Consider the following 18,585-nt stretch of genomic DNA (forward strand, 5'->3'; position numbering starts at 1 on the left):
AAGATAACATTTTCTGGCATCCGGGTGGTGTAGCGTTGGCCGTTGCCTACCAAAATGGGGATCGCCGGTTCGAATCCCCGTGTTGCCTCCGGCTTGGTCGGGTGTCCCTGCAGACACAACTGGCCGTGTCTGCGGGTATGTGGGTATGTGTCCTTGTCACTGCACTAGCACCTCCTCTGGTCGGTCAGGGTGCCTGTTTGGGGAGGAGTGGAACTGGGGGGGGGGGGGGGTAGTGTGATCCTCCCATGCGCTACGTCCCCCTGGCGAAACTGATCACTGTCAGGTAAAAAGAAGCGGCTGGTGACTCCACATGTATTGGAGGAGGCATGCGGTAGTCTGCAGCCCTCCCCGGATCAGCAGAGGGGGGTGGAGCAGCGACCAGGACGGCTCGGAAGAGTGGGGCAATTGACCGGATACAATTAAGGAGGGGGGGGGAGTAAAAAAAATATGTTCTACGTGGGTTTCCTCCGGGGGCTCCGGTTTCCTCCCACAGTCCAAAGACATGTCGGTCGGGTGAATCGGCCATACTAAATTGTCCCTAGGTATGAATGTGTGTGTGTGTGAGTGTGTGTGTGTATGTATGTGTGTGTGTGGGCCCTGTGTGATGGCCTGGCGGCCAACGACTGCTGGGATAGGCTCCAGCATCCCCGCGACCCTGAGAGCAGGATAAGCGGTTCGGATAATGGAATGGAATGTTCTCCTCTCCCAAAATACAGCCGTTTGAAAAATATAGTCTGAACCTCAACACACACACACACAAACACTAATTTTCACTGGCAACACAAAAGGATGAAGTGCTCGTACAAATACCACACGCAGACACGCCCGAACACAAAACATCCCATCACATTTGTCTTCCTACCTCATCTTTGGGCTATCTGGCTTCAAGCAAACAAACACTCCAGCGAGCTAATCTGAATAAATAGCGGGGAGGATGGGCTGAGCGGCATCGCCGGTTCTCCCTCTGCATTTGTCCTCCAAATGAGGCAGCAGCTAAGCCCACTTGCATCTTCCCCAAGTCTAGTACGTATGAATCACAAGAAAGGAAGTCCGGTCTAATAAGCTTCCTCCACATTATTAAATACGTCCTTTAAGTTGGACCTCACCAGGGGACACGTCTCATAACACACGTACAGCGGCGCGTCTCCAGTACCCCCCCCCCCATCATCTACTGGTTATTTCCACTGGGATGTGATAGCGGTCCTATGTACAAACACCTGAGAAATACATCAGGCTCCAATAAGCTCCTCCAAAGTCAATAAAACATGTTTTTTTTTTACTGGACCCCACCGGGCGCAGATTTTGATTAGAAATACAAGTGCTGGAGCTACAGAAATAGAAACACGGTATGTTGATCCAATAAAAATACACGCCTCCCCAGTCTCCCACTAGGTTCTTCATCCTGGAGAGCTTTGAACGAGCGAAGGGGGCTGGAAAAACATATGGTCAATCTCCTCCGCTCATGGCGCTCCTACTCCCTAGTCCCCCTGCATTCCTCGCATGCTTTGTTTAATTCAGATGTTCTGGTCTGGCTCGGCTTTTCGCCTTTTGTCTTCGAACCGCAAAATGCACAAATCAATCGCAAAGACCCAGGACGGATAAAAAGATTTCTGATTTGAAATAAAACCGAAGCCACTCGAGCAGCTTAAATCCCTGTTTCGCAGACCTTGATCGCTGATTTACATTCCGCAAAGTCCCTCATCCGCATCTGATAATGAAGACCTCGGTTCAAGATGAGCTGCTGCAAATGTGTTTGTGCCGCAAGTGTTAATCCTTCAATCAGTCCACGCAGTGGTCCCTGATCTCTCCCGGCACACGGCGCGTGGTGCTGTGACTCCTGCTGCAACGTGCCCCCGTTTCCACTACGGCGCAAGAAAATTGGTCAAACAGTGTGAAAATGTAATGATTTAAACTGGCGCCGAGTGGGAAAGTTGCAGAATAAAGTTGCCGCCTTAGGTTTGATTCGACGCCCTGGCCTCTTAATAAGCCCGATTCATTTTCCCGCGGGGCCTGACTCCCTCTATCACTACTGACAGGCGTGAAAGGTCAATAACCTTGGCTCATAGCCCTCATATGCTTAGCAATGCCATAAATTAATGGCCGGGGCCGTTATTCCAAACTCTTCAAGTCAACTGAAGGAAGCTTATCTTCTACAAAGGTCACAGTGCTTAGAACACTTAGTGTGAGAGTGAAGGGCTGACAAAGAATCTATACAAGATTGAGTGTATTGCTCTCTGGTGGACTGAGCTGGGAGGTGGAGTGCTGCACTGGAGAGCACCTGGAAACGAGCACAACCGACAGCAGATTCCCAAACAGAGCGGGCATGGCGCTGCGAGATAAAATAAACAGATCGATAGTGTGCTCGGCGACATTTGAATTAACCAAAACATGTTAAGTTGATGATTGACCACAAGCAGAAATGTTCCTTGGTAATAACTGGTAACGTAAACATAGAGCACGCCGAACCCACACGGGCTTATAATCTGGCTCATAGTATTCACATTGTGTTACCTGAATTAGTATGACAAACGAGGTAATGAGGCTCCTTATTACCAGGGAACACACCGCTGCCTGGAGTCTGGCGGCGGGGGCCTCGCCCGGCCTTGACTGTGTTTTTAGTGTCGTCGTGTGGAGTGCGGGGAGGTGTGTCCAAGGTGTCTCTGGCTGGGAGAGCTGGCATTGGATTGCTGAGGGGGCTTAGCCTGCTGCGTCCTGTGGGCCCAAGGACCACGGCCCTGACCGGAACTGCGCCCGAGGAGGAAACACCGAGGGCGGTCTGACAGGACGCGGAAGCGGGGCAGGCTAAGCTAACCGCTAGCTCATGCAGACCGGCAGTTCCGACGGTCATCCTGGCGTTCGCGCTCTTGCACAGTGAATTTATTTTTCTTTGATAAGTTGGATATATGTGTATTTGCAGTTTTTGTAGTTTTTTTTTTTTTTTTGTAGTTTGGATAAATGTGTTCTTGTAGTTTTTGGATATGAGTTTCTGTCTTTGTGTTGCGCTGGTGTGGGCTGGGGGAAACGATATTTCGTTTCATTTCATGTACGCAAAATGCATGAAATGAAAGAACAAATAAAGCGTTCCTGATTCCTCCTGTGCCCTCCTTTTGCCTTCCATGTAGGTGCATGAGGGTCTTTGTGCAGGCCAGGCCCAACATGCACAAAGACCTTCGGATTACAGCAGTGGTTCCACCCTCAAGTAACCCTACAACCCCCCTCCAGCTCCTCTCCTGCTGAGCCGGCTTTCTTGCAGGAAATAAAGTGGCGACATGCTGCACGCTATTTAATGCCTCAGTAAATATCGACAGAGGAGGAGATAATATAAACCCAGACAACAGAGGCCACAAAGTGATACGTGGCTCGCTTGCATGGCGTACGGCAAAATGGGGAACTAGAAATCGTTGCAGGTCAATCATCGTATCCGCGTTGCCGAACACAGGCGCTGGTGTCAGCTCAGCCCCGTAATGGTATATCACTTGGAGAGGGACAAGGAATGTGGTTCTGCACAAATGCTCAGTCTGGGGGGGGGGGGCGCACAGGGACATTCCCCATATCTTAGATTAAAATTGGAAATTAAATTAAGGTAATTACTTCTTTTATCCCCCCCAGTGACATGATACCAAATATCAATAACTGTTGTATTGCTGCCTCCACTTATAGCCTCTCTCTCCTCGGCTATTTGAGGGACTACCCTTCCATAAAAAAAAAAAACACCCCTAGAAAATATCAAAACCACCACAGCGAACTATCAAAAATATTCCCCACACAATTAAAATGGTGCTTCACACACACATCAGTGAACTCATAATAAAGCCAAGGTTTCCACAAAAACAAAAACAAAAAACACATTTGCTTGGCCAGGTAGGATAAATGCATCACTACTGTCCATGTAATTAGTCAATTAAGCCACATCCATCACCCTACAAAGGCCGGGGAGCTCATCCATCTTTAAGGTCATGTGATGCAGGTTGATGGAAACAGGAATGGGGGGGGGTGGTGGAAGATGGGGCGGCGAAGAGATGAAGGGATGATGGGAAGAAGGGAGGGTCTGTCCGGGACGCCATGACATACGACCTGGCTAGTCATCAGAGGCTGACATCCACGGAAGCGCTGGTGCGTCGAAATACAAGCCCTCCCCCCAAAACACAATAGCTGGCATCGCTCTTCCCAGGCGGGATACTGGCCTTTGTGAACATGCTTACAGTATGTGGGTCAATTAATGTAGCCCTGTTTCAAATTTCCCTTTTGTTGTCGGGGGAATAATGGCGTGCCAATTCATGCGGCCTCTTGAGCACAGCATGGGGGACGGAGGGGGATGGGCGGTTTAAACTCCAGGAACTACGTAGCACAAAAATGCATAACTAGCTTTGCCGCACCGAAACAGTCTGCTCTAAATTTGCTCGGCCCATCTCATGAATGTATTCATCCGAGTATTGGCTTCCCTGTTTGACCCTGCAGACAAAGAGGACGCTACTCGGTCGCTTCGCCGTCTCCTGTTCCCGGCTATGTGTGAAAGGTAGAGCCGCGGAACGAAACGCCAAAGGGCCACACCCGCGTCTGAGACCGATGACGCCGAAGATCAAAAACCTCCACGTCATTCCAACACAAACAAAAAAAGAGTTACACTGGAAAACACAGGAGCAGAGACCGGCTTTACTACGTAAACACACCTAACAATATCTCTTATCAAAAAAGGTAAGGGCCTCGGTCAGGCGTCCCTACAGACACGATTGGCCGTGTCTGCGGGGCGGGAAGCCGGATGTGGGTATGCGTCCTGGTCGCTGCACTAGCGCCTCCTCTGCTCGGTCGGGCCGCCTGTTCAGGAGGGAGGGGCAACTGGGGGGAATACATCCCCCTGGTGAAACTCCTCACTGTCAGGTGAAAAGAAGCAGCTGGTGACTCCACATGTATCGGGGGAAGCATGTGGGAGTCTGCAGCCCTTCCGGGATCAGCAGAGGGGGTGGAGCAACGACCGGGATTGCACGGAAAATAGGGTAATTGGCCGGATACAACTGGGGAGAAAAACAGGGAAAAATCCCCCCCCCCCCAAAAAAAAGATAAGGGCTAGACCGAGAGTGTGCCTGGTCAATACAACTGCCTGGTCAACACTGGAAACAGGACTTTCTCTGCAGAGCTGGGATCTGATGGAGAGATATGGGATTATTCACCCTGTTGGCCAAAACGTCTGGCCCAGTGTACTGAAATCCAAAAATCAGTCCTTTTGTAAAATAAACATTTCACTCCACGGTGTTGATCTATTGTCAGTCTGTGCAAGCTTGCAGTTTTCCTTCTAAATGTGGTTGAGCTTTTCACGAGGGGAAAATAACTCTAGTCTACTTGCATGCAGGCATATACATATGTGGAAAGCCAGGTCCATACTGCTATTTATATGTGACCTCATTACATAGCAGTGTTATTATTATGCACTTTTGAGGTGTCATTCATTTTGAATAAAATCCACAAATCATCACAACTGCCACTGGCTACTCTAGCTCCCTTCCTTGTGATCACTGAATACAAGAAAGGAGCTGCAGAAAAGGATTGTTTTGGAAAAAATATTCGGTATTTTCCTTTTTGAGCGTCTTTTTGATTGAGACGCTTCAACATTACTTTCAAAAATCCAAGCGGTAGTGATTCAAGGCTGGAAGGGCCCAAGTGGAATCTAGAAACCAAATAACCTAAAAAATCCCATGCCACTTCCGGTGTGGGAAGATGGCGGTGCGAATTCACGTTTGCGGCGGCCTAACCCAGCACCGTCCATGCAGTGTCTTTGTCCACGTCTACGTCTAAGTTTGTCTTGGTTTGATGGCTGGGAGAGCTGGCGCTGGATCGGCTGGGAGAGTTTGGTCTGCTGCGTCCTGTGGGCCCAGGGACCGCGGCCCTGCCTGGAGCTGTGCCCGAAGAGGAAACACCGAGGGCGGTCTGACAGGACGTGGAAGCGGGGCAGGCTAAGCTAACTGCTAGCTCATGCAGGCCGGCAGTTCTGACAGTCATCCTGGCTGGCATTCGTTCTCCTGGACTGTGATTTTTTTCTTTTTTTTAGTATAGATATATGTGTTAGTTTAGATATTTGTGTTAGTTTGGATATATGTGTTCTTGTCTTTGTGTTGCACTGCTGTGGGCTGGGGGAAACCATGTTTCCTTTCATTTCATGTGTGCAAGTGCATGAAATGAAATGACAAATGAAGTGTTTCTGATTCTGCTTCTGATGATTCCCGAAAAAAGTCCAAATCTTCACATGAGCGGCTGAAGCGACAATACCACGAGAAGCCTGTTCTTCAACGCTACATCGAGCCTCTTCACAGTAGAATAGATTTTCATAAAGTAGAATATCAGATTTCTATTTCTACCTTGTTATAAAAAAAACAGCATTTAAAGTCACATACTACTATACTAGTACTCCATACTAGTTGTCAACCTGAACACTTAGGTGAGGTGGTTGCAGAGGGAAGCCTGGTCCTTAACAACAGCTGGGGCTTACAGGAGCCTTCACTGGATGAGTCTTCGCCGCCACTGAGGGCTGGCTAATGATATGCCAAAGACAAATACACACTCACAAACACACACACACACACACACACACAGAAGCACAAAAACGAGGCGCCTCAACCACTGCCCAATGTCAGCGTCACACACACTCCTGGGTGCCAACGGGCGAGGGGGAGAACGTGAGACTCTATGATAGCAGCAAAGGCGCTGAGAGACCGGCAAGGCGATGCAAAACCCCAGTAAAAATACTTTATCAGCTTTTTGGCATTTCACAAGTCCTCATCTGTCTCCAGTGTGCAGGGACAATATGCAGACTACCTGTTTGATAAGGAGGTGCTGGTGGGAAAAAAAAAAAAAGGTCAGGCATAAATAAAATATGCCCTCTCCTGTCACACCGCCCAGCAGGCCATAAAAGCAACCTGCCACACCACCCCTCTCAAATTAGACCGACAGACGCACTTGCTCTAATACGCTAACAGCATGATTATTCCGTTGTTACGATACGGCCAGTGGGCAGAAATGGCGCTCTGACCACCAGCCTGTTTGGTCTGACAACCAGCAGCAACGGCCCCGGCGGATAATTCAGAATAAAGTTCACTTTGTTGTTGTGTTTGTTGGCGAATTACTGCAAAGGTCGAGTATCAAGGCCGTGTACCACCAAGATACCAATCAGCCAGCACAAAATATGCCGGCTACCTCGGCTGTGGCGAAGCCGAGGGGAAAAAAAAAAAGAAAAGAAAAAAGAGTGGGGGCGATGAAAATGTATTGGGGCGCGTAACAATAAAGAATAAAGCAGACCCAGCCCGAACCCGCCAGCCACGCTTTGGCTGGGAATTGGAGCACAGTCTTCATTAAAATGTATTGATCAGACCAAACAAAGACCCTGGATTTATTGATCTGAAAAAAAGGGGGGGGGCGGGGGAGGCGGGGGTAGAGTTGTCTTGCATTGCAAACAAGCTAACAGTGGAAGTGCTGTCTCGGCTTAAAAAAGAAAAAAGAAAAAAGGATGCCAACAACATCAGATGAAGGAGCGTGGTCATGAAGTTGCACTTGATGTCTCACTATGAAAAAGACGAGGGAAAATGAGCAGCACGGCGTCTCCTGCAGTGAAAAGAAAAGGGGGAGGATTTCTCGGTTTCTCCCGCTGCTCGGCACTCCTCTCATCTCACTCTGTGATGGCTCCTCTGCGCTTATGGATCTCATCTTAAACAGGGGTCTTGAATATTAAGGAAGTCATGTTTGACTATTGAATTATTCAGCACTGGCACAGACATCAGCGCTCACCTCATATCCCTCACAGATAGACCTCGGCGGCACAGCGAGTGGCTTCGTCTGTGGCCGAGCCAAGGGCTTCGCCAACGCCAGCGAGTTAACGCCGAGGGAAATGAGAAAAGGGGTTTGTTCCAACCTTTTCCTCGGTTAACTTACTTGGGAGTCGTCAATTGTCCGCCTCGACTGGGTATGCGGAGAAACAATGGAGCTTGTTTGTGGTTAAAAACAGAAAGGGAAAAATGAAAATCCTTCAAAATTCTGCAGTCTCTCGCAAGCGAGCGCTTGTTATCCCCCGGCCTTCTGCACCAAAAGAGCCGTACTAGTCAATTTTGATTTATCACGGGAAGGGATAATGTAGAGATAATATAGACAATAACAAAATAACTTGCATCACCTCCTGTTCAGCACAGCTTTACTATTTGGCCCCGGCTCCGCTCTTCCCAATGACGGACCATCAACTATGCAGACCAGAACAACATGTACTAAGTGCTGCCTTGCATTTGGGACACTCCCTGGTGAGGGTTAAGACCTCCTTGGCTAGAAGAGGACCCCCTTGGCTGGTCTTCCATTCATCTGAAGCTCACTAGCGCAACCCCCACCGTCCCATTTCCAAATCCTGCGCCGGGAGAAAGGGTCGAGTCCGTTGCCGAGCACTTGGCCCACGTTACAGGAGAAGGTCGAGCGGGGTCACGTCTGACCAAACACTGGGGCCTCTCCAACACATCTGAGAGAGGCCCCAGCTGTACCGGGGGCCATCAGAGCCCTGACAGAGTGCAGAGATCCAGAACAAAAACATGTAAATTGACTCAAAACATAACAGAATTTCTCCCGAGGCTTTTTTTTTTTTTATTCCTTGCACGGAGGAGTCAAATTTGCTTAAAGATAGCCCTTGAACGTTTCGATCAAAACGGAATAATTACTCTTAACGACGGACTGGAAGTAGCCTGATATATTTTTTTATGGAAGATCTTTCTTTTTTGCATATATTCTCATTGCTAACATTGACATAATTGTTTCAACCAGATTATGAAATCGTTCAGCTGTGACTTCCTCCCCGGCTCATCTGCGGAGCCGACTCACCATGCTCTTGACACACTGGCATTAAAAGCACTTGAACCAAGGTTAAAGCCGACTATAAACATTCCTCTCTTTTATCTCCCGAGCACGCATAATTGTGTGTATGTGTGTGTGTGTGTGGGGGGGGGGATGCAGATGGGAGAGAGAAAAATGAAAAGTGGGCTACATAAATGGGGGCTGGGGTAGCAGAATAAGACAGTGTATTAAGCTCAATTAGGCTTTTGGGCTTTTCATTAACCCAGTTTTGGAGAGGGAAGCCTCTGCTGAATAATGCTCAGACTGACTCACTTTACAACCCTGCTTTAAAAGGCACCGTCTCAAAAATAAAACTGCACAACGCACAAAAACTCGGCTCTCCAAAGCCACAAGAGCTCCATGAGACACCCGAGTGCAACCCACCCACACCCGTGAAATTAATTAGGACGTTGTAAAATCAGTCGCTCGAGCAAGCACCTCAAAAAGGAAGACGAAAACACTGCGTGGAAGGCTGAGCTTCGCATGGAAGCACGAGGCTCGTGTGATAAGCCACATTCCGGTAGTCGATGGTGTAAGAAGGGGTAAATAAATAACTGTGTTTAGTCATTTGTCCCCACTCGGTATCGAGCCTGAGCAAATACTCCAATCGTGGAGCCAAGGTCACACGAGGCCCCACGGGGCAGACAGTGGGAAACCTTCTGAGCCTAATGTGCTTTTGCATTTGCAAACAAAGGACTTCACCCCCTTCCTTAACGCATCATCGGAGATGAGGTCTCATTGATAAATAATTGTCCTCCCCGGCTTTCCTCTCCGCTGCTCTGCTAACCAACTTTTTTTGCCGAGCGCACCTTCACAATTCCATTGAAAATCAATGGAGCGTTCGCTCGGCCCGCTAAACAAGTCAAGACTTTGTAAAATGCATGACCCAATAATACAATTCAATCTTACAATCAAATAAATCCGTTACCATTGTTTGCACCTGATACACGGGACGGGCTTAGTTTGAGGCACACAATGCCAACTGTTTGCATTTGAATGTCCTCCATTTCCAACTCCTACAGATCTCAGGATGTGTATTCTACAAATCAATAACAAAGTGTGTGTGTGTGTGTGGGGGGGGGGCAGTTAGACAGGAGCACGTATATAATAGCATACCCTATATAGCTTATTATCAATATCTGGGGTCAACAGCACACAGAAAGAGTAAGGGAGTCACGTTACCGTAACAATATATATCTCTTCTTGATAGTATTACACTCATCCTCCCAACGGGTCCCGTTTCAAACAAGCAAGCCACCCAGTCCTGCGGGGCATGACTCAGTAATAGCTGTTTGGACGAGGAAACCTATGCAATCTGAAATTGGACCGACTTGATTATTTCTGACGTGACGAGGAAATCGTTTTCTTTTCTCGTTAAAGTCAGCACGGACGGTCAGGTGTGCTGAGCAGCAACGGGTCCCGGCAAGATTCGCTCGATCTGCTTTCGTTTATTATTTAGGGCCTCGGGGTACAATTAAGGAACATAATGATATGCAGGGAGGCATTCTCGCAGTACAGTATGGTGGCCAAAAAAGCCTCAGCTTGCAGCATGTGGCCGTAGAGGCGCTCGGTGAAAGAGGGGGGGAAAAAAAACCCTCAGCTCCTTGGTCGAAATCGATGTTTCCCGAACCAGCATGGCAAAAGCGAATGTGAAAAACTCGGGGCTTACTCGCCACACTGTGGGGGCTTTGTCTTTCAAAACATGCCACGGGAGCCTTTCATTAGCCAATGGAGTTTCATTAACATCCTCCCATGGTGCCGAGCCCTGCTTGCATTACAATGACACAGGACTGCCTCTCTTGTCAAGGAACCCTCGACAGCAACAGCCCGCTGGGGGAGGGGAAGCCGAAGAAAAGAGGACAGCGGGCTGGGATGGGGGGTGGTGGTGGGGGGGGGGGCAAACAAAAGGGAACCTGATTACCCCTGGTCACGGCTCATCCACAAGCCAACAGAGGGAAATCCATCACCTACAGGATCAAACGCCAAAAAAGCCTGTGCACGAAGGTAAAGACCAAGTGAAAGCTGGCTCCGCCCATCTAAGGCCTTCTCCCCTTCTCCATCTTTATCTTTTTCACTCGCTTCCCTCTCCCGTTTCTTCCGCCCAGCTCCGTTTCTGTGACTCACACAAACGCCTGCCTGTGAGTTTTGGGCACACACTGTGAAATCCAACACAGGCAGGAATGTTTTCTGGTGCTGATGACCTCAAGGCTCTGACCACTCTCCCAACACGTCGGTGATATATTCCAGCTTTTATTACTGTCTGTTGGCCTCCGCGCCGTTTCATGGTGGATGCACCCTCACTCTGCCAATATTAAACTGCAAAGGTATTGGTCATGCTTCCTGCGATGTAATGGTTTATTAAAAAAAAAAAAATCATTACTTTTCGTTTTCTTGTTCCGCAACTGAGTATGGGCTGTAAAAGCAGAACGCATCAAACCCACTAGAGCCCGATTCCCTTCAAATGAAATATTGCTCCGAATGCTGCGAGTGTTCTTAAAATTGCTTTGCAGCGAAGCCCACACCCGGGCTGCACAGCACCTTTGTACATTTACAGTAACGCTCTGCGACGGGCTAGCCAGCTTAGAAACCCACAGTGTTTATCTTCCACCGGTCAACCGACGGGACAGCAATACAGAATTTTTCAAAAATCCGTCATACCCGTACATTACGTGACCCAAAACACTGGAGGTTAAGAGGCCACTCGAGGCGCTGGCGTGATGACAGCTCCATAAAAGAAACTCGAGAGTAATTCCATTTCTGTTTGTTGCAGTGGGGATTTATATAAACAAAGGTCAGTAATTTAACATCAGCTTTGCTAGTTCTGATGACAAAGGCTGGCAGTAAATTCAAGACTCGGGGAGAGAGGGGAAAAAAAATCGCAACCGCACCAGAACCTTTTATAATGTATTTAACCACAATTAATGATACAGCATCAAAGGAGCAATAAGTGGACGATTCTCTGTTTTTTGCCTTAAAGAGAAACAAGAGAGTTAAGCAAAATGGACCAATGCAAAACAAAGTTAATCCAGATTTCGGTTGGTTTACAAGCCAAACTACATGTCTCATAAATCCACGCAACCGCACCGAAGCTAATTGTTTAAATATGTCAGTCTCGTTCCAAGCCTCCCTTCGGTGTCACACATGGAGTGAAACCCACACACACAAACACACTCGGGGAAACAAGCATGCAGCAGGGAACGGCACCAACACAATTTCAACACTTACCATTGAAAAGGGGTTGTCCTTCCTCTGTGATATCTGGTACCACTGCATTGTAAACATCTTCAGAGAACCCTGGCCTGCACGGAGGGGTCCCCCTGCCCTCTGCTGCAATCTGGGGAGGTGGGTGTGGGGGGGGGGTAAGGGGTGGGGGTGGGGGGTGTCAAGAATGAGTCATAAATCAACTCCAAAACGCACACTGATACCCCCGAAACCTCTCGCTCATGTTCCGAGGTCCCCGCAGTTGTACAAAAGCATCTGTTGTTTTTATAGCAGGAACTGCAATTAGGATAATGAGGCCAGAAGGGTTAAGCATTAGCCAGAAAGCACGGCTAGGCAAGAACAAGCTTCATTTGTCCTGCGGAGGGGCCCGGGCCCAAATTGGGGTTACAGCCAAAGCCGCTGACCGGCTCCTGTGATCACTAACACTCCCCTGGACAAACACTCCACTTTGAAGCACAGGGGGCAAGGAAACCGGTAAAGTAAAAAAACGCCAACAATGGCCCTGCCCTGAGAGTAGAAGAGCAAACTGTGTGGGTAGATATTCGGGAATAAACCTGCCCTCACAAGCGTCTGTAAAGGGGAATCCAAAACTTGGGTGTTTCGGGACATCATTCCCCCCCCCCCCCTATCAGAGGCTCTCTTGTCTTTCTTTCCCCTCTTTCTTTCATGCGAGCACCCTCCAAAGAATGTAAAACGAGAGGGGTCCCACTGAAAAAGAGCATTGTGGGTATCCGTGCCACTTGCCATTCTTAATCAGTGGAATTTAAATGGAGAATGTCTGGGGGGAGGAGCGAGGCTGGCTGGTCTCTCCCAAGCACCGTTGCAACAACGGCGCCCGGAGCACAAAGCACGGTTCTGCCCGGCCACTTGGTCAACACGAGGCGATGTGGGTCTGGGGACCAGTTGACTGGCCCCCCGATTCCCGTCCAGTTCCTGCAGCCCATGTCCGTTTTGACATACCCGCGCATTATTCTGGGGGGGGACTGGGACTGGTACTCTAAGCCCGTGGCACGGCCAGTTCGAATGAATAATACACACAAAAACAAATGTGTTCAGAAACAGACATTTTGTAACAACCTAGCATCCCTCCTAAGCGATGCTGGGTGAGCGCCACCATCGAGCGCCTCCCTTTATGCTCCAGCCGCTCTTTCCACACCAAAGCAGGTAGGCGGTGATCGGCGGGGCAGCGTCCGAGACAAGCGGCCGTCGCCCCCCCCCCCCCCACCCCGGGAGGACGGCGGCGGCTCGCAGGACGAACCAGAAACACGCGGGGGCACCGACGGGTCCAAACTGCGCGCTCCGCCATGCGCCACCCCCCCCCCAGCTCGCGGACCACATCATGCAAAACTAACACCGCCCGTATGCACCGCGGACACGGGAGGGGGGGAGGGGGGGGGATTTAGTGACGTCAACTCTTTAACCGGCCCGTATTGTTATCCCGAAACGGACCCGTTCGTATGGGGGGGGGGGAGAGGGGTTTGAAAAAAGACGGGGGTGCGTTTCTTTCCGTAGAGTTTGAACGGCGAAGCTAATCAGCGCCCGCCTAGCTAAAAACATGCCCGTCCGCGGTGCTCGCCGGCCGGCCGGACGGCCGTTGAACATTACGCAGGTCGCTTTCCCAGAGGCACACGGATAACAACTAATACGGAATAACACACACACACACACAAAGACCGGCATGCTAAACACAATAAATAAACCCCCCCGTTTGGGAGACGACAAACGGGGACGACGGCGGCGGCGAGGGGGGGGGGGCGAACCGAACCGAGCCGAACAGTTAGCATCGCCGCACCAGGGAACAAGCAGTTGGAACGGGGGGGGGGGGACAAGTCAACTCCGGAACCCGGGATGGGGGGGTAGTAGGGGGGTAGTAGGAGACATTTACCTGCAGTCCTGCCAAGACCGCCAGCAGAAGCGGAGCCCTACCCTGGTGTAAGTACATGGATGTGCCGGTAATAACGTATTCCCCCTCGGAAGGTGGCGGCGGCGGCGGCGGCGGTAAAATATCCGTCTGTGTGTAAGTGCGGGGTTGCGGCGAACGGCTCCCACTACGGCAGCATGTAAGCAGCCTCCTCCTCTCTCCTCTCTCTCCGCCTGGTACTGAGGCTGCCGCTGCTCCCTCCCATGCAGTCCCACAAATCACATCACAGGCCAATGGGGGGGGGGGGGGGGCTCGGCTCGCGCGGCCGCTCGCGCTTTCCGTCGCCCCCTAGCGGCGGCGCTGCGCACGGCGCCGGTGTCCTTCGCGTCTCCCCCCTTCATCACAACAACAACAACAACAACAATGATGCTGGTCATCGTCACGCCTTCCGGTAATGAATGTCTTGTCAAAGACGCCGCGTTTTGCAGCTCAAAGCGAATCTGATAAGTGCTTCCTCTAATCCCCACCACCACCGTCATCATCATCATCAGCATCATCAGCACCATCAGCACCGCCGCCATCACTATTAGCGTCATCTCCAGCAGTAAGCGCAACAAGGAGGCTCTGAAAACAATGACTTTTTTAATGAGCTGTTGTTATGGGAACAGAACTGACAGCCTTGCTGAGTATATTGTGGTTGTTTTTCTTTTCTTTACATATTGTATCTATTCTTCCACCCCTGGCACTTGTGTTCTTTTAATGTTGCCAATGTAACCGGTTACTTTCTTGCCCGGTGCGGGATTCGATACGGGGTGTACCGCGCCACAAGGCGACATCACTAACCGCTCGGCTAAAGGGTCAGACCCGTGATCTAGGGGCTAACGTGTCTTATTAGTAGTTTACACTATTAAAGAAGAATTATCGAACGTTCAACTAGTTTCATGCGAATATATATTTTTTTTCACTGTGCACTTATTTTCTACATTTTAACGTCGATTTACACCTTTGTCTTTTTAAACGTGCTTTTGGTTTACACTCCAGCTTTGGGCGGCCTCTTCAGCCATGCATTTGAATTTCAAATTTTAGACCCGTGTGTGTAAGCAGGTGCGTGCGTGCGCGCGTGCGTGTGTCTGCACACACGTGTTGTTAGTTTGTTTAATGCTTCTTCTGAAAGCTGTTTATCAGTTCGATATTCTTTCTGGCAGAAATAGTCCTGGACTTGAAGAGGTTTCAGTAATTGGGGTTGCAGTCAGTAAATATCCCAACCTGCATACAAGGCTCTATTGATCACCGGAAAGGAGACTTTAATCACACTGGCCCGAGATAACTGTCCACTACGTGTCTGATCCTCAGGATGATCAATTATCAATTGACTCGCCCTTAATGCACACATAATTGTTGTTTGATCAGTTTTCCAAATAAAAGGATTATTCTCTCTCTCTGTCACATTCTCCAGTCAGTCAGTCAGTCAGTCAGTCTCTCTCTCTCTCTCTCTCGCTCTCTCTCTCGCTCGCACACTGTCTCCATCAGAGTCCACTCTGTCTAATAAATGTCCTACTCAGCATGGAATTGTAGATTTTGCATTCTTATTCCTTCGTCTTGATTTAGGCTTAGAATTCATGAGGCTTTTTTATGTTGCCCTAAAATATACAATGAATAATTCCTTAACATTAGCTCTTCAGCTTGATGAAAGTAATATACCTCGGTTTTGCTGCTGACATAATATTAACTACCAAGCGATGGCTCTATGAAATAGATGTGATCTGTGCCATTGAGATGTTTCAGTTAAGCTAAATTAGAAATATTTCTTCTCTCTTCAAATAATAAACAAAGGGTGACATTTGCTCCTTCTCCTCCTGGGCAATCTGATGTTTTCCAAGTTATCAGTGTTTTGAGGCGAAATGGAATAAATGATGAAAGTGACGATGCTCTTTTTCTCTCTGTAAGCCAAACCAACCGCTCCAGAGACTGTTGTAATTGTGTGAAGTGCACTGATTTTATATATATAACTATGCACTTGGACACATCATCAGTGATGTTTCCTTGGGTCATCAGGTGTTTGGGTCTTTCAACATCAGACACCCTTTCCCAGTCCACCCAGCTGGGGTTCAGCAAGTCCTGGCCTGTGTCCAAGTGGCATTTTTCCCCCCTAGATCACTCCTTCTGATATACAGCCATCTGGAGGCTTCTTACTTAGCCACTGTGGTGGTCCTGATGACATTTCTCTCTTTTGCTCTAATTGCGCCCAGCAGAGTGTGTGCTCTGCAGAGTGGCTTGCCAGCAAAGCCTCTGGACCTAACCTCCAGTGGCTTGAACTTTGTCATCTAGCCCTGTCTGCAGGCTCTATTGAAATGGATTCAGCTACTTTACGCTCTTCATCTTGCTGGATTCTCCAGTTCAGTTTTCCTAGGGCATAGTCATCTTCAGCTAGCATACTTTTGATGCCCTCCAAAAAAGCAAGGTCACATCAAGCCTGAGTGAAATTGTTGTTATTGAGTGCGGGAACTTAAGTTGTCTCCCTCGGTCAGCCTTCAGCTGCCAGTCACATGCTGTTCTCAGGAGGCCTATCTGGTGTTTTCAGCACTGAAAAATACAACACTCTGGCCTTCTGGGCAAAGTGGCCAGCTATTGTTGATGGCATCATAGGCATTGTCAGCCACAGCATTGAATACTTACTCACGGTTTTTGCCATCTCTGAGGGCTTATGCACACGGGGCATACTGGGGTTAGCTGGACTTGATAGGACAACGTAGACTCCCTGAATTGTGCAATTGGCAAACTTCAGAACAGGAGATTTTCTAGTCCTATCACCGTCTGTTCCATGCAGCCTGACGCCACATCCTCACCATTAATACTGGTGCCACCCTCCTCTACCCTTGTCCGCACATGCCCTTACCTCGGCCCTAAAGCTATCAAAGCAGCACTCTGTAGCTTTCTCGTTGCCCACCAGTGCTCTGTGGTGGACCTGTGACTGCCCTTATGCCAGTCCTCTCCTCACATCTGCCACTCCGGACTTCCATGGCCTCAATACATTTTAGGGCCAGTGGATTCCCTATACTGCAGCACTTCTTCATAGTGAAAGAAATGCTGCGGTAGTTGTTCAAGCTGAAGACAGGGAACTATAGGCAATAAAGAGTCACGCTGCTCAACGTGCTAGGCAGACTCGACAACCATATATTGCAGCTGCTGGTATTCTTCTTGAAACTCTCCTACACTGTGCCCTAAGCTTTTGACTCATTTCTTTGTAATCGACAGGGTTGGTGTATCCCTCTACACTGGTAGCTGTCAGCGATCTTCCCCCTCTTTAGCACCAGCAGCCCTGATTTGCCAATTCGAAGGGCATCCATGTCCAGGTTTTGAGACTCTCTTGGCCCGGAGATTGTCATCACCGTGAGGTCAGAAGTAAGTGGCTCTAACTGTGGACTGTCACACAACAGTTCTGATCATAGGGCTAATGCACTCCACTCAGCTGACTGGTCCAGCATCAATATTGCAAATGTAGAAATGAAGGTAGTTACAATCCATTTCACCAGCTGATGTCAATTCGTGTTATCATCTCTGGAGTTACTGTGCAACTCCATGATATGATACCATAACACAAGGGCAGTCTCTCCCACTTTATGCGGCGTCAAACTATGAACATGCTTGAGGCCCAGCCACATGCTGAACAGGTTGGCCTTAACGTCAGATGTCTATTGTTACAACAACAAACAACAACAACAAACAACAACAACAACAACAGATAGCTTTTGACCACCCCTGTGTGCTCCAACTGCCCTGTCACTCGGGGGATTCCACTTTTCTGTACTGATGTGGCAATAAAAGTATTATTGAGGAGGAACCTTGATAGTTGTTGGTCCAAAGTAAAGATTAATACATTTCCCTCATCCCTGAGCAATGAGTAGTAATATTTCAACTCTGCTCAGTGCTCTTGGGACTGTCCTCTTTGGGAGCCCAGACCCCCTCTGTGAATCTCTATTGGTGTACAACTCCACGTCTGTGCCTGCTGACCTTCCAAATTTTCCAAAGGTGGCAGGGAATTCTTGGGCAGCACTAATGGCCAGATGTACAAAGCCTTTTGCAGCTTGTTTGGGACACAGATATGACACATTCTGTCCTAAAAAAAAACCCCATTCCTGGTATGTATCAAACGGGCGCATGGGCCTGAAAATGTTATTTGCATGTCAGCCAAGTCATTTCAATGTGTGCTTCTCCCCTTTATGCATATGTGCACACATGGCTCTTTCTCTTTCTCCGTCTCTCATCACTTCTACCTTCAAAACTGGAGCAGTCCCAATGTCAACTTCCTGTTAGATAGAGCATGACGGGTAGTTTAATCTTGTGAATAATAATATTTCTCCAATAACTGATAACCAAAAATAGCACCAACAAAGAGAGTTAACGACACTGTTGAAGAGTTAGAGAAGATCAGAAAATCTCTGAACTTCATGTTGGAGGAAGTTAGAAAAGTAGCTAAACAGCAAACTCTGCTCATCGACCTGGTGGATGAGGTGAAACAACTGAAGAATCTTGTCAATGAGAAGGCCAACAAGTTTTTTTTTAAAACCTGGAGGGAAGAATTGATGACTTGGAACAATACACCAGAATGGAGGATTTAATCATAAACTGACTAGTACATGGTGCTATGT

At 48.7% G+C, this 18,585-nt stretch overlaps 1 protein-coding gene across 1 annotated transcript in view; it reads right to left on the bottom strand.

Moving 5' to 3' along the window:
• Positions 1-14,145, bottom strand: part of cdh2 (cadherin 2, type 1, N-cadherin (neuronal)) — a 100,936-nt gene extending 86,791 nt beyond the window's left edge. Inside the window, exons 1-2 of the mRNA XM_056293869.1 lie at positions 13,961-14,145; positions 12,079-12,187 (exon numbers count right to left, since the gene is read on the bottom strand). Of these exons, the coding sequence (XP_056149844.1) occupies positions 12,079-12,187; positions 13,961-14,017 (166 nt within the window). The 5' untranslated portion in view covers positions 14,018-14,145. The remainder of the gene's footprint in view (positions 1-12,078; positions 12,188-13,960) is intronic.
• Between the last annotated feature and the right edge of the window lie 4,440 nt (positions 14,146-18,585).

Source organism: Lampris incognitus, chromosome 14, assembly GCF_029633865.1.
Source record: "Lampris incognitus isolate fLamInc1 chromosome 14, fLamInc1.hap2, whole genome shotgun sequence".
Classification (NCBI taxonomy): domain Eukaryota; kingdom Metazoa; phylum Chordata; class Actinopteri; order Lampriformes; family Lampridae; genus Lampris; species Lampris incognitus.